Genomic DNA, 12,133 nt, shown 5'->3' on the forward strand with positions numbered 1-12,133 from the left:
CATCAGAAACTGGACATATATTATTTTATACCAGAGATTGGCAAAGTTTTCCTGTAAATGGCCAGATAGTAAATACTTTAGGTTTTGTAGACTACCTTTAATTTGTTGCACGTTCTTTTTGGTTGTTGTTGTTTAATTTGTAATTCTTTAAAAATGTAAAAAACATCGTTACCTTGAGGGCTCTACAAAAACAAGCCGTAGGTGAGATCTAGCCCATGGGCCTTAGTTTGCAGACCCTTGTTTTATGTTCTATACTATTTTGAGTCAGATGCTTATTCTGATGTCAAAGTACTTTCAATTTGACTGTATATGAGTGCATTTTTCAAGAGATACCTTTAGTTTAATTTCAATGATTTCATTTTTATGTTCAAAAAGGAATAGGTTTCATAAAAAATTCATAAGTGATAAATAATCTTTCTAAATAAGATTGTTAAAATTTTTAATTAAAACACAAAAATCCACCGATTTGTTAATATCTTAAAAAATAACAACCAAATAAAGTTAAAATATACTCTAAAAGTTTTAACAAAACCAGTCTGAGTTTTCAAAAAGGGTCTTCTTATTAGGTAGTTCTCAAATTCCTAAGCATTAACTATTCAATAAATTAATGCTATGATCAACCTTAAGGTAGACTATGAGAACAGGACAAGGTACATCTTTGCCCACCCCAGGCCTACCACACAATTAAGTGCTAAATCTCCTAGACCTTGAAGCCTAGAGACCTTTTGTACTACCATTCTGAGTTAAAAAAAGTTTTTTTTTTTTTAATGCATGAATTTTATATGTATACAAGTGACCATGTACTTAAATGGTATTGAACACATATTCAATTATGAAATAAACTCTTTATAAAAGGTAGCTAATAACAAAAGATACACGCTAATAGTCAATAGTGACCACACTCTCAACTTACTCACTCCACTCTCTATACAACTCTAATCCCAAAGCACTTCCTCCTTATTTTGGATTTGGATTTCCCTGTCCTCTACTTGAACCCTACTGAGTCTATAGCTCCATCTGCCACCTCAGGAAAACCTAAAGAATGATACAATATGGTCTTGAGTCACTAAAACACCTGTATGGTAAGCTAAGCCTCAAAGTTAGACATCAAGATATATGGTATACAGTGTTACAGATATTCTAAGAGGTGATTTTTTTTTTTTTTTTTTTTTTGAGACAGAGTCTCACTTTTGTTGCCCAGGCTAGAGTGAGTGCCGTGGCGTCAGCCTAGCTCACAGCAACCTCAAACTCCTGGGCTCAAGTGATCCTCCTGCCTCAGCCTCCCGAGTAGCTGGGACTACAGGCATGCACCACCATGCCCGGCTAATTTTTTGTATATATACTTTTAGTTGGTCAATTAATTTCTTTCTATTTTTAGTAGAGATGGGGTCTCGCTCAGGCTGGTTTTGAACTCCTGACCTCGAGCAATCCGCCCGCCTCGGCCTCCCAGAGTGCTAGGATTACAGGCGTGAGCCACCGCGCCCGGCCTAAGAGGTGATTTTTAAGGAATTCTGTTAATTGAAGTATCCTGAGTTCATCTGAAGTAAAGTCTCTTGAACTCTTCTAAAATTACAATGTTACTGATACTCAGGAGTTGGCAAAATAAACTGTGAACTGAAAGTTGCTTTGAATAAATATGACATTTAGCACAGCTTCTTAAGTGCTCACTATACTGAGTTTTATTTATTTATCATCATTATTTTAGAGATGGGGTCTCCTTATATTGCCCAAGATGCCTTGAACTTTTAGGCTCAAGTGATAGTCCCACCTCCACTGCCTGAGCAGCTAGGACTACAGCTGTGTGCCACTGCACCTGGCTTGAGATTTTAAATAGTGGCCAGTCTCATGCCATTTCCTTTCCACACTTGCTTAATATACCAACTAATAATTAACTTACTAGTGTGTGTCCCATTTTGTCATCTATCGTGATTATTAGCAAATTCCTAAGCTGCAAGGTTAAACTATATTCTGTCCATAATTTAAAAACTAACACTCTATACCAAGCCAAAACAAAAATTTAATGAAGTACCTTGGACCACTGTAACAGCTTGTGATAGAAGTACATAACATTGATTCCAATTCTTCCCAGCAAACTTTTATCTACTTCACTATTTTGTGGATCTTTGCTAACTGAAACACAAAGTAGGCATATAGAAGCAAATGAAATAGTCACTTAAAATGATGGAAAAGGCAAATTAATACAGAATTATTTATAATACCACACAGACCAGGTGTTGGCAAACTATGGTCCACAGGCCAAATCTAGCCTGTGGCCTGTTTTTGTATAGCCTATGAGCTAACAATGCCTTTTCTCCTTTCAAAGAATTGTTTAAAAAGAAAGGAAAACTACATGACAGAAGTCATTAAAGTGTGTTCAAAGCCTAAAATATTTACTATCCGGCCTTTTACAGAAAAAGTTTGCCAACTCCTGGTAAAAACCATGGTAGCAAAGAGCTCATGTAATAAACAAAAAACCACAAAAACAAACTCAAAACTATATAAATTTTGTTGATTTGTAATTGTGAAAATAGTGAGAATTTCAATGATTCAAAAATTGAGGTGCTCCAGTATAATTTGCTAGCCATAGTTTTTCCAATCTGAATGAAAAGAAAAATAAGGATATGAAACATTGAAACATCTGATACTAAAACACCAATTCTTACTTAACAACAGATAGATATAAAATTTCATAAAGAGTATCTGAAACTTGCAAAACTAATTTATCCTCAATATGGAAAATAGTAAAGATTTACATTCTTGTTAAGAGCACTGTACCATTCTAACACACAATCTTCAGACCAAAAAAGAGACAATTTACCTGCTTCAGCAAATTCACAAAAGGGAACAACTGGTCTTTCTTCTGTACAGTCTTTTGTTAATGTTTCAGCAATGCAAGCACAAAATCTCTGGAAATCCGCAAATATTTCACAGCCCATTTTTACATTAATGTATAAATTTCCCAATTTGGTCCAGTCACCTTTTTCTTTACAGTGCTATCAAAATTATTAAAACCAAAAGAAAGAAAAAAGTAAATAAAGCACAAAAACTATTTATGCAAACAAGCACAAAGGGTCAGGCACACATAGGCATTAGATATATAGAATTAATAGGATATAATTTCTGCAAATCTATAAATTTACTTACAAGCATCATAGCGATAACATACTACTATAAATTCTCTTTTCTGACTACAGCAAAGTCTATAAATTTCAGACACCAATGTACATCTGCTTTAATTACTTAGGTCCTAAGTACTTAATGACACCTTATCTAAACCTGAACTCAACAGTAGAGGTGTATTTCATGGAAAACAGATGATGACAGCATGATCTGAGCTATCTCCACAGCAATACATTATTTTATTACTTTTAGAGACTGCATTTTACTATTATTTGGACATTTATGACTTGGGGCTCACATATTTTTGGCATTACATTTCTACAAAAGTGACTACAAAGTAAATTTCAGTAAACTTACTATCTTCCTACTAATTTCTATTACAAACTAAGAAGTAGTTTTCCGTACCATCAAAAAAATTGTTTCAAGGATATAAAGATACTAATTAAAACTAGACCAAAAATTGATAAGTATAAAAATGACATTAAATTAAAAAGTGAAATCATCCTGAAAGTCCTTGTTTCTTATAATTTAAAAGCTTGGAGAGTTCAGTGTGACCCTGGCTTTCTCCCATCATTTCATTCACCGCAGCCATCCTTGACAACTAAGCCAATTTTTTTGTGCACTGAGTTTGCCCAGACACAAGAATTAAAGACTAAGCTTTATTAGCATAAATTAATTTTGAAACTGAACATTTATTTTTAGAATAGTCCACCACTCTAGAAATTAAAATGTTTGCATTCCAAAATATTAATTTGTAAAAAAAATTCTTTTCCATGAACATTTTCTCTGTATAACAGCCATATTTCCAAAACTTTCTCTAAAATTAGATTGTTAAAAAATGTTTTTGTTACTGATTTTCAGAGATCCCAGCAATTTATTTAATAAATGCCATACCTCTATTTCATTCAAGGCTGAATCTAAATCATACTTCCAGTTCTTTTTAAATTGTCTCATCTGTAACCTTTAACAATAGAAAAGTGTTAATTATACTTACATTCACTCCCCCAAAAGTCACTATTGCTGCTCATTAATTTATTCTATAGTGTATACCTAAGAGACCTGAGGAAAAAATAGATGTGTATGTTATAAAGTCTTTAAAACTGAAGAAAATGGCAACTGTATAGATACTTACCTTACACTGTTTCTTCCCTACACCACAGATAACAATAAAAAAAGCGAATTCCACATGAGATCATACCTTCAGACTAAGCTGAAGACAGACAATGCTAAAACTTCAAAATTATTGTGAATAAAAACAGAAAAAAAAAAAAAAAAACCAAATCCTACCACATGATCTCTACTGCTCTGACCTCACTCTCACTGCTCCCACAAGGATTTGTAGTAAGCAACGACAGACAGAAACAAAAATATAGTAAGCAAAAAACCCAAAAATCTGTAGGGGAGAACTGAAGAGAAATGAAGAGGGAAACTACCAGAAGGACCTAACATTGACTTAAAAATACTGCCACAAAGACTAACTCCACACTAAGTCTGAAAATGCTAATAAAAAATGTCTCGATAGATCAGAGCACAGACCACAGGAAGGAACTTAAAAGTCTGCATGATTTAAAGGGGGCAATCTTTGAAATGTATAGCTTTCGGGAAAGAAAAGACAAAAATGAAAGCAGCACCCTTTGACAATTAGAAAGAGGAAAAGAAAAAAGAAAAAAGGAAAGAGGAAAAGAAAAAAAGAAAAAAGAAGAAAAGGGAAAAGAAAAAAGGTGCCATTAAACTAGGAGATTATATAATACCCAACTATGTGGTCAATTTTGATAATTAGCCCCAATGCTCTATAAATCATTCCAGAGCATTAAGAAGGAAGGATAATTTTCTAATTCATTATATGAAGTATAACTCTAATATTTAAACTAGATAGGCAAAACTAAAAAATAATACTCAAGAATGGTGATGCAAAAAAAAAGAAAGAAAATATTAATGAACAGAATCCAAGACTACATTAGAAAATAATAAACCATGGTCAAGTGGTATTTATTTTAAGAATATAAGCTAAGTACAATATTAGAAAATCCACCAATATCATATGGCACATTAATAGATCTAAGAAAAAAATCATTAACTCCATAGGTACTGAAAAAAACCTTTGATAAAATTCAACAACTCATGATAAAAACACTTAAGAATGAAAGGACTGAGGGATACTTTCTTAAAATGATTAAATATATATGCCGTAGTCCCAAAGCTAGTAGCATACTTAATGAGAGAATGTGAGAGGAATTTCCACTAAGATCAGGAACAATACAAGATGTCCAATATATCCTCTATTATTCAACATTGTACTAGACATATGAGCCAATGCAATTAGATAAGAACACTTAGAGGCATAATGGCAACGCAGAAGTAAAATAATCTCTATGTGCAGATAATATGACAGTGTACCTGAAAAATCTTAGAGATTCCAGGATCCAACTAACTCAAGTAATAGAGACTTCAGAGTAAGGCCAGGCGCAGTGGCTCACGCCTGTAATCCTAGCACTCTGGGAGGCCAAGGCGGGAGGACTGCTTGAGGTCAAGAATTTGAGATTAGCCTGAGCAAGAGTGAGACCCCATCTCTACTGAAAATAGAAAAATTAGCCAGGTGTGGTGGCACACTCCTGTAATCCCAACTACTTGGGAGGCTGAGGCAGGAGAATCACTTGAGCCCAGGAGTTTGAGGTTGCTGTGAGCTAGGCTGATGCCACAGCACTCTAGCCCAGGTGACAGAGTGAGACTATGTCTCACACACACACAAAAAGAATTCAGAGTAAAGTAGTAGAATATAAAATTACACACAGCACATAAAACTTCATTTATAATAGCACCAAAAATATAATGTACTTATACATGGAAAATTATGTAACACTACTGGAAGACACAAGTAAACTTGAACAGAAAGACATTTCCTGTCCTTGAATAGGATGATGCAACATTATAAAGATGCCAATCTCACTATGTTAATTCATAAATTTATGCAATTATAATAAAAATACCAAAAAGCTACTATATGGAGTTAGGAATTTGATAATAAGTATATGTAAAAGCATACATGCAAGGAGACCCAGAAAAACTCTGAAAAAGAAAAAATTATGAAAAAGGATTATTCCTACTAAATATTAAAACACATTGTTAATTAAAACAGTGTAGTATTAGTACAGGAATAGACAAATATTCCAGTGGAATAAAATACAAAGTCTAGAAACAGACTCAGGTACATATGAAATTTAGTATATAATAAAGGTGGCATCTCAAATCACTGGAGGTAAAGGTAGACTTTTTAATAAATGTTGCTGGGAAAGTTGGATAACCACTTGGAAAATATAAAACTGGATCCATATCACACACAAAAAAACATAAGAATGAACTCCAAATAGATTAGAAACCTTACTGTAAAAATGAAATCCTATAAGCAGTAGAAAAAAATGTGGGTAAGCTTTTCTAAAACCCTGGTGTGGGGAAATTATGACTCGAAATACATAGGCAATAAAAAATAACCTTGATTCAAAACTGAGGCAATTAAAAAAAGACTGATATCTTAGGTTGTATAAAAATAAAAGTTTATGCATGGAAAAAACACCACAAAGTCAAAAGACAACTGACAAACTGGAAAAAAATTGCAACATATACTACAAAGGCCTAATATCTATAAATCTATTAAGAACTCTTAAAGTTTAAGGAACCAAAACACAATAGAAAAGGGGAAAAAGACAAGAACAGACAATTCACATAAAAGGTGTAAAAATGGCCCTCAAATGCATGAACAGAAAATGTTCAAACTCATCCATAATGAGAGAAATGCAAATTAAAACACAAAAACACCACTTGCCATCTAATATAAGTATGAAATGTCCGATATCCTTAAGTACTAAATTTGACAGTTGGTATGTCTGACATTTCACATTGACACTTGTTTTAATTTTGTGAAGGTACATCCTCATTCTTTCAAATGCACGTTTTTGCTTGTGATTATCTTTCAAATGTTTTGTAAGAGCAATTTTTGTGAAACCATGGATAAGTCAAAAATTTGTGTTATTTTCAAATATGAGTTTCATTGTAGAATCAGTGCTGTGCACATAGCTCAAAATACCAACGCAGTGTTTGGGAAGGATGTGGCTAATGAACGCATGGTACGTCAATGATTTCAGAAGTTCCATTCTGGTGAGTTTAATCTTAAAAATGAGCCACATGGGTAACCTGAGACCAAGGTGGATAACAATTAGTTAAAAGCTTAAGTGGAAGTAAATTTTTCTCAACCTATGTGTGAATTAGCAGCAAGGTTTGATGTTACCATTCCAACAATATTGGACCATTTGAAACAAATGGGCAAGGTAAAGAAGCTGGATAAATGGGCTCCGCATGAGTGTCAGAAAAGAATTAAATGTCAGAATTGAATTAAATGTCAGAATTAAATGAGTGTCAGAAAAGAAATCATCTCAAAGCTTGCCTTTCTTTGCTGTCATGAAATAAAGGTGAACTGTTTCTACACCGTATTGTTATGTGTCATGAAAAATAGATTCTTTTTGAGAATTGCAAGTGTTCAGCACAATGGCTAGATAAAGAGGAAGTGCTGAAAGACAGTCCAAAATCAAATATTCATCAAAAAAGCTAATGGTATCTGTTTGGTGGTCCAGTGCTGGTACCATCCACTACAGCTTCATGAAACCTGGTCAGTCAATTACAGTGGATCTACTGCAACCAACTGGACAAAATGATGAAGATACTTGTGATGAAGTAGCCAAGACTAGTCAATAGAGACAGGTCAATTCTACTGCAAGACGATGCTTCATCACATGTTGCACAAATGACACTGTTCAAACTACAGAGGCTGGATTTGGAAACTCTGTCATCCACCTCATTCACCAGACCCTGTACCAATTACCATTTCTTCCAGGCTTTGGACACTTCTTGCAAGGAAAAATATTCAATTCTCAACAGGCTGTGGAAAACACCTTTGGTGATTTCACCGCCACTCGCTCTCCATGCTTCTTCGCTTCTGGCATAACCAAGCTACCATTAAGATGGCAAAACTGTGTTGATGGTTTAGCCACATACTTTGATTAACTGTACTGCTGCTTGTTTGAGATAATAAATTAATTGTTCACTTGTTGCTCACTTCCTGCTGTGCAGCCTCCTGGTTCCTAAGTTTCATGGAAGATAATTTTTCCACAGACAGGGGCTGGTGGGGGTGGTTCAGTGGAGCTCAGCGGCCTGGTCCCTAACAGCCAACGGACCAGTACTGGTCGGCAGCCCAGGGATTGGAGACCATATATCTAATAGATTAGCAAACATTAAAAAGCATTATAACACATCAGAGTAGAAAGCTATGTGGAAATAAACAGTCTCATATTTTTTTGATGGGAACACAAACTGGTACAACCCTTCTGAAGAGGAACTCGGCAGTATCTAACAAAAGTTTTATGTGTACTTATCTTTAAGAAATTTTTATTTTGAAATAATTATAAGGTCACAGGAATTTTCAAGTATAGTACATAAAGCCCTGTGTACCCTTCATTCAGCTTCTTCCAATAGTGACATCTTACATAATTGTAATACAACATCAAGATCAAGAAACTGACATTGGTATAATATTGTTAACCAGACTATGGATCTTACTCAGTTTTCACCATTTTATGTGTATATAGTCAGGGACACTCCTGTCCCTGTTCCCTGGCAACCATTAATCAGTTCTCCACCTCAGTTTTCTCATTTTGAGAATATTATATAAATGACATCATGCAGTATGTGGCCTTTTGAGATTGGCTTTTTAAATTCAGCATAATTCCCTTGAGATCAATCCAGGTTGCTGCATGTTTCAGTAGTTTCTCTCTTTTTTTTTTTCTGCTGAGTAGTATTCCTTGGTATGCATGTACTACAGTTTAACTATTCATTCACCTGTTAAAGGACATTTGGGGTTTCTCCAGTTTTTTGCTATTATGATTAAAGCTGCTATGAACATTGGTGTACAAGCTTTTATTTTTTTTTTCAAACTATTCAACGCATAGTAACAAGCTTTTAAAAGACCAAAATTTTCATTTCTCTAGGATAAATGCCCAAGAGTCCAACAGCTCCATTTGGTATTTGCATGCTTAGTTTTTTAAGAAATAGCCAAACTGCTTTCCAGAGTGGCTGTACAATTTTACATTTCACCAACAACATATGATCTAGTTTCTCCACATCCTCCCCAGCATTTGGTGTTGACACCATTTTCAAATTCAGTCATTCTGACAGACATGTGGTGATATTTTATTATGGTTTTAATTTGCATTTCTCCTATGGCTAATGATGTTGAACATCTTTTCATGTGCTTATTTACTATCCACATATCCTCAGTGGAAAAAATGTCTGTTCATGTCTTTTGCCTATTTTTTTCTTTTAATATTTAGTCTCCGTAGAGACAGCCAAAAACTGCCAACTCTATGTTGCAAGTTGTCACTGTGGGCTATTGGGAAAAGTTTTCAATTGGCAATAACAGCACCTCAGATAAACTTCATTGGCTACAACACCACACTGTGCAAGGCTACTTTTGCACCCTCCCTCCCTCCCTCCTTCACCCCCCTCCCTCCCTATCTCTCTCTCTCTTTCTCTTTCTTTCGAGATATAGTCTTACTCTGTTGCCTCGGCTAGAGTGCAGTGGCATAATCATAGCTCACTGCCACCTCCAACTTCTGGGCTTATCAAGTGTTCTTCCTGGCTCAGCCTCCCAAGTAATTCTAGCACTTTGGAAGACTGAGGAAAGAGGATCACTTGAGCCCAGAAGTTTGAGGCTGCAGGGGAGCTATGATGACATCACTGCACTCTTGCTAGGATTCTGATAGGAACTGTTAAACCAATAGATGAATTTTGGGAGAACTGACAAAGTACTGAGTCTCCCAATCCATGAACAAAATGTTTCTCCATTTATTTAATCTCTTTTGGTTTCTTTCATCAGCATTTTATAACTTACAGCACACAAGTTCTGTATGTGTTTTTTTGGGGGGAGGGGACAGAGTCTCACTCTATTGCCTGGGCTAGAGTGCTGTGTCGTCAACCTAGGTCACAGCAACCTCAAACTCCTGGGCACAAGCAATCCTCCTGCCTCAGCCTCCCAAGTAGCTGGAACTACAGGCATATGCCACCATGCCTGGCTCATTTTTTCTATATATATTTTTAGTTGTCCAATTAATTTCTTTCTATTTTCAGTAGAGACAGTGTCTCCCTCTTGCTCAGGCTAGTTTCAAACTCCTGACCTTGAGCAATCCTCCTGCCTCAGCCTCCCAGAGTGCTAGGATTACAGGCGTGTGCCACTGCGCCTGGCCTCTTTTTACTTTTTAAACTTGTTTGTTAAAAACTAAGGCACAAACAGGGACTGTGTGGCAGTTAGGTGGGCTGCGCCAATGCAGCCTTGGGCTCCTCCGCTACCAACCATGGGCGAGTTCTCAGCACGGAGCACTGGTGCGGCGCTCTGGCTATAGTTGTGTCAGTGTGTTATGATGCCTTCCCGTACCAACCTGGCTACTGGAATCCCAAGTAGTAAAGTGAAATACTCAAGGCTTTCCAGCATGGACGATGACTACATTGACCTTCAGTTTAAGAAAAGCCCTCCTAAGATTCCTTATAAGGCCATTGCACTTGCCACTGTGCTGTTTTTGATTGGCGCCTTTCTCATTATCATAGGCTCTCTCCTGTTGTCGGGGTACATCAGCAAAGGGGGTTGCAGACCGAGCTGTTCCAGTCCTGATCATTGGCATTCTGGTGCTTCTTCCCGGATTTTACCACCTGCGCATTGCCTACTTTGCATCCAAAGGCTATAGGGGATGATATTCCAGACTTTGATGACTAGTACCCACCCTAGCCCTGAGGAGAAAAGTCACAATGGGACTACACCTAGCTTTGAGCAAAAACTATGGCTAAGGGCTAAGGAATTCTGCAGTTTGCAACATTTAACAAAACAATGGCCAGATTTTGGTTCCATCCCCAAGATGTTAACTGAGCTTACAATTAGCTAATTAGGACATGCTCAGCTTTTCAGCTTCTGGCCCTGGCAAAGCTCCGGACAAGTTTTTCCACTGGAATATATAACATGGAACAATAGCAATGTTAATTGTCTAGGAAAACAAGAGGTTATTCTGTAGTGGAAAGTGTTGCTGCCATCGCCCTCTTTAGAGTTGAATGTTTCTATTAAATGGTCTTCATTGTCAATTTGTTCTTGCAGCAAATGGAAGAATGCAGCATGTCTAATTTCTTATTACTAAGTAATTTATTTTTAAAATATCTAAGTTTATCCCCTCTAGTTACTTCTATGTTCATGTTCTAGTGTAAAATCTTGGTAAAATTAAATATCAGTGTATATGTATCTGTAATATTTTTTACTCTCTTTCTTATTGACAGCAACCAGGAATTTTTTAAACTGCAGAGCAACTTTTCAAATGTAAACACCTTCTCTGTTTACCAATCCTTGGCCAGCTCTGAGCTATATCACCAATAAGTTGAACAGCATATAATATGGGTCATTATGTCCTTTGTAGATCAAGATGTTCTATATATCATGCCTTTAAGGACTGGACTTTAGGTTGTTTCCTAATGAAAAATGTTGATAAGTGTTATTTAGAGTTTATAACCCTATTGTCAGTACCTTGTATTATGTTCTCATTTTGTGAAAGATCAAAAGTCTGGATCTCTAGAGACTATACTGCCTTAGGCTGATTCTGTTTCCTAGCTTGCAAAAAGTGACTTATACTCAAATTAAGATGTTGAAATCCAAAAAAAAAAAACAACTAAGGCACAAACACATACATTAGCTTAGGCTTAAAAATGGTCAGGATCATTAATATCACTATTTTCCACCTCCACATCTTGACCCACTGGAAAGTCTTCAGGGGCAATGGGCAATAACATGCAGGGAGCTGTCATCTCCTATCATAACAATGCCTTCTTTTGGAATACTTTCTGAAGGACCTGCCTGAGGCTGTTTTACAGTTAACTTTTTTTTTTTTTTTACACATAAGTAGAAGGAACACACTCTAAAATAATGATAAAAAGT

The 12,133-nt window shown here is 35.9% G+C and overlaps 1 protein-coding gene, 1 non-coding gene and 1 pseudogene across 2 annotated transcripts in view; 1 reads left to right on the top strand and 2 right to left on the bottom strand.

The window, feature by feature from the left end:
- The window catches only part of TOPAZ1 (testis and ovary specific TOPAZ 1), an 85,894-nt gene that overhangs the window by 26,315 nt on the left and 47,446 nt on the right, over window positions 1-12,133 (bottom strand). The window contains 3 exon segments of the mRNA XM_075995110.1: window positions 2,030-2,130; window positions 2,819-2,993; window positions 4,015-4,081. Of these exon segments, the coding sequence (XP_075851225.1) occupies window positions 2,030-2,130; window positions 2,819-2,993; window positions 4,015-4,081 (343 nt within the window).
- Window positions 9,498-9,633, bottom strand: LOC142874891 (U4 spliceosomal RNA). The gene has a single exon (XR_012922476.1). It is a non-coding gene; the product is annotated as a U4 spliceosomal RNA (small nuclear RNA).
- On the top strand, window positions 10,568-10,933 carry LOC142862413 (transmembrane protein 230 pseudogene; annotated as a pseudogene).

Source organism: Microcebus murinus, chromosome 1 (genome assembly GCF_040939455.1).
Source record: "Microcebus murinus isolate Inina chromosome 1, M.murinus_Inina_mat1.0, whole genome shotgun sequence".
Classification (NCBI taxonomy): Eukaryota; Metazoa; Chordata; class Mammalia; order Primates; family Cheirogaleidae; genus Microcebus; species Microcebus murinus.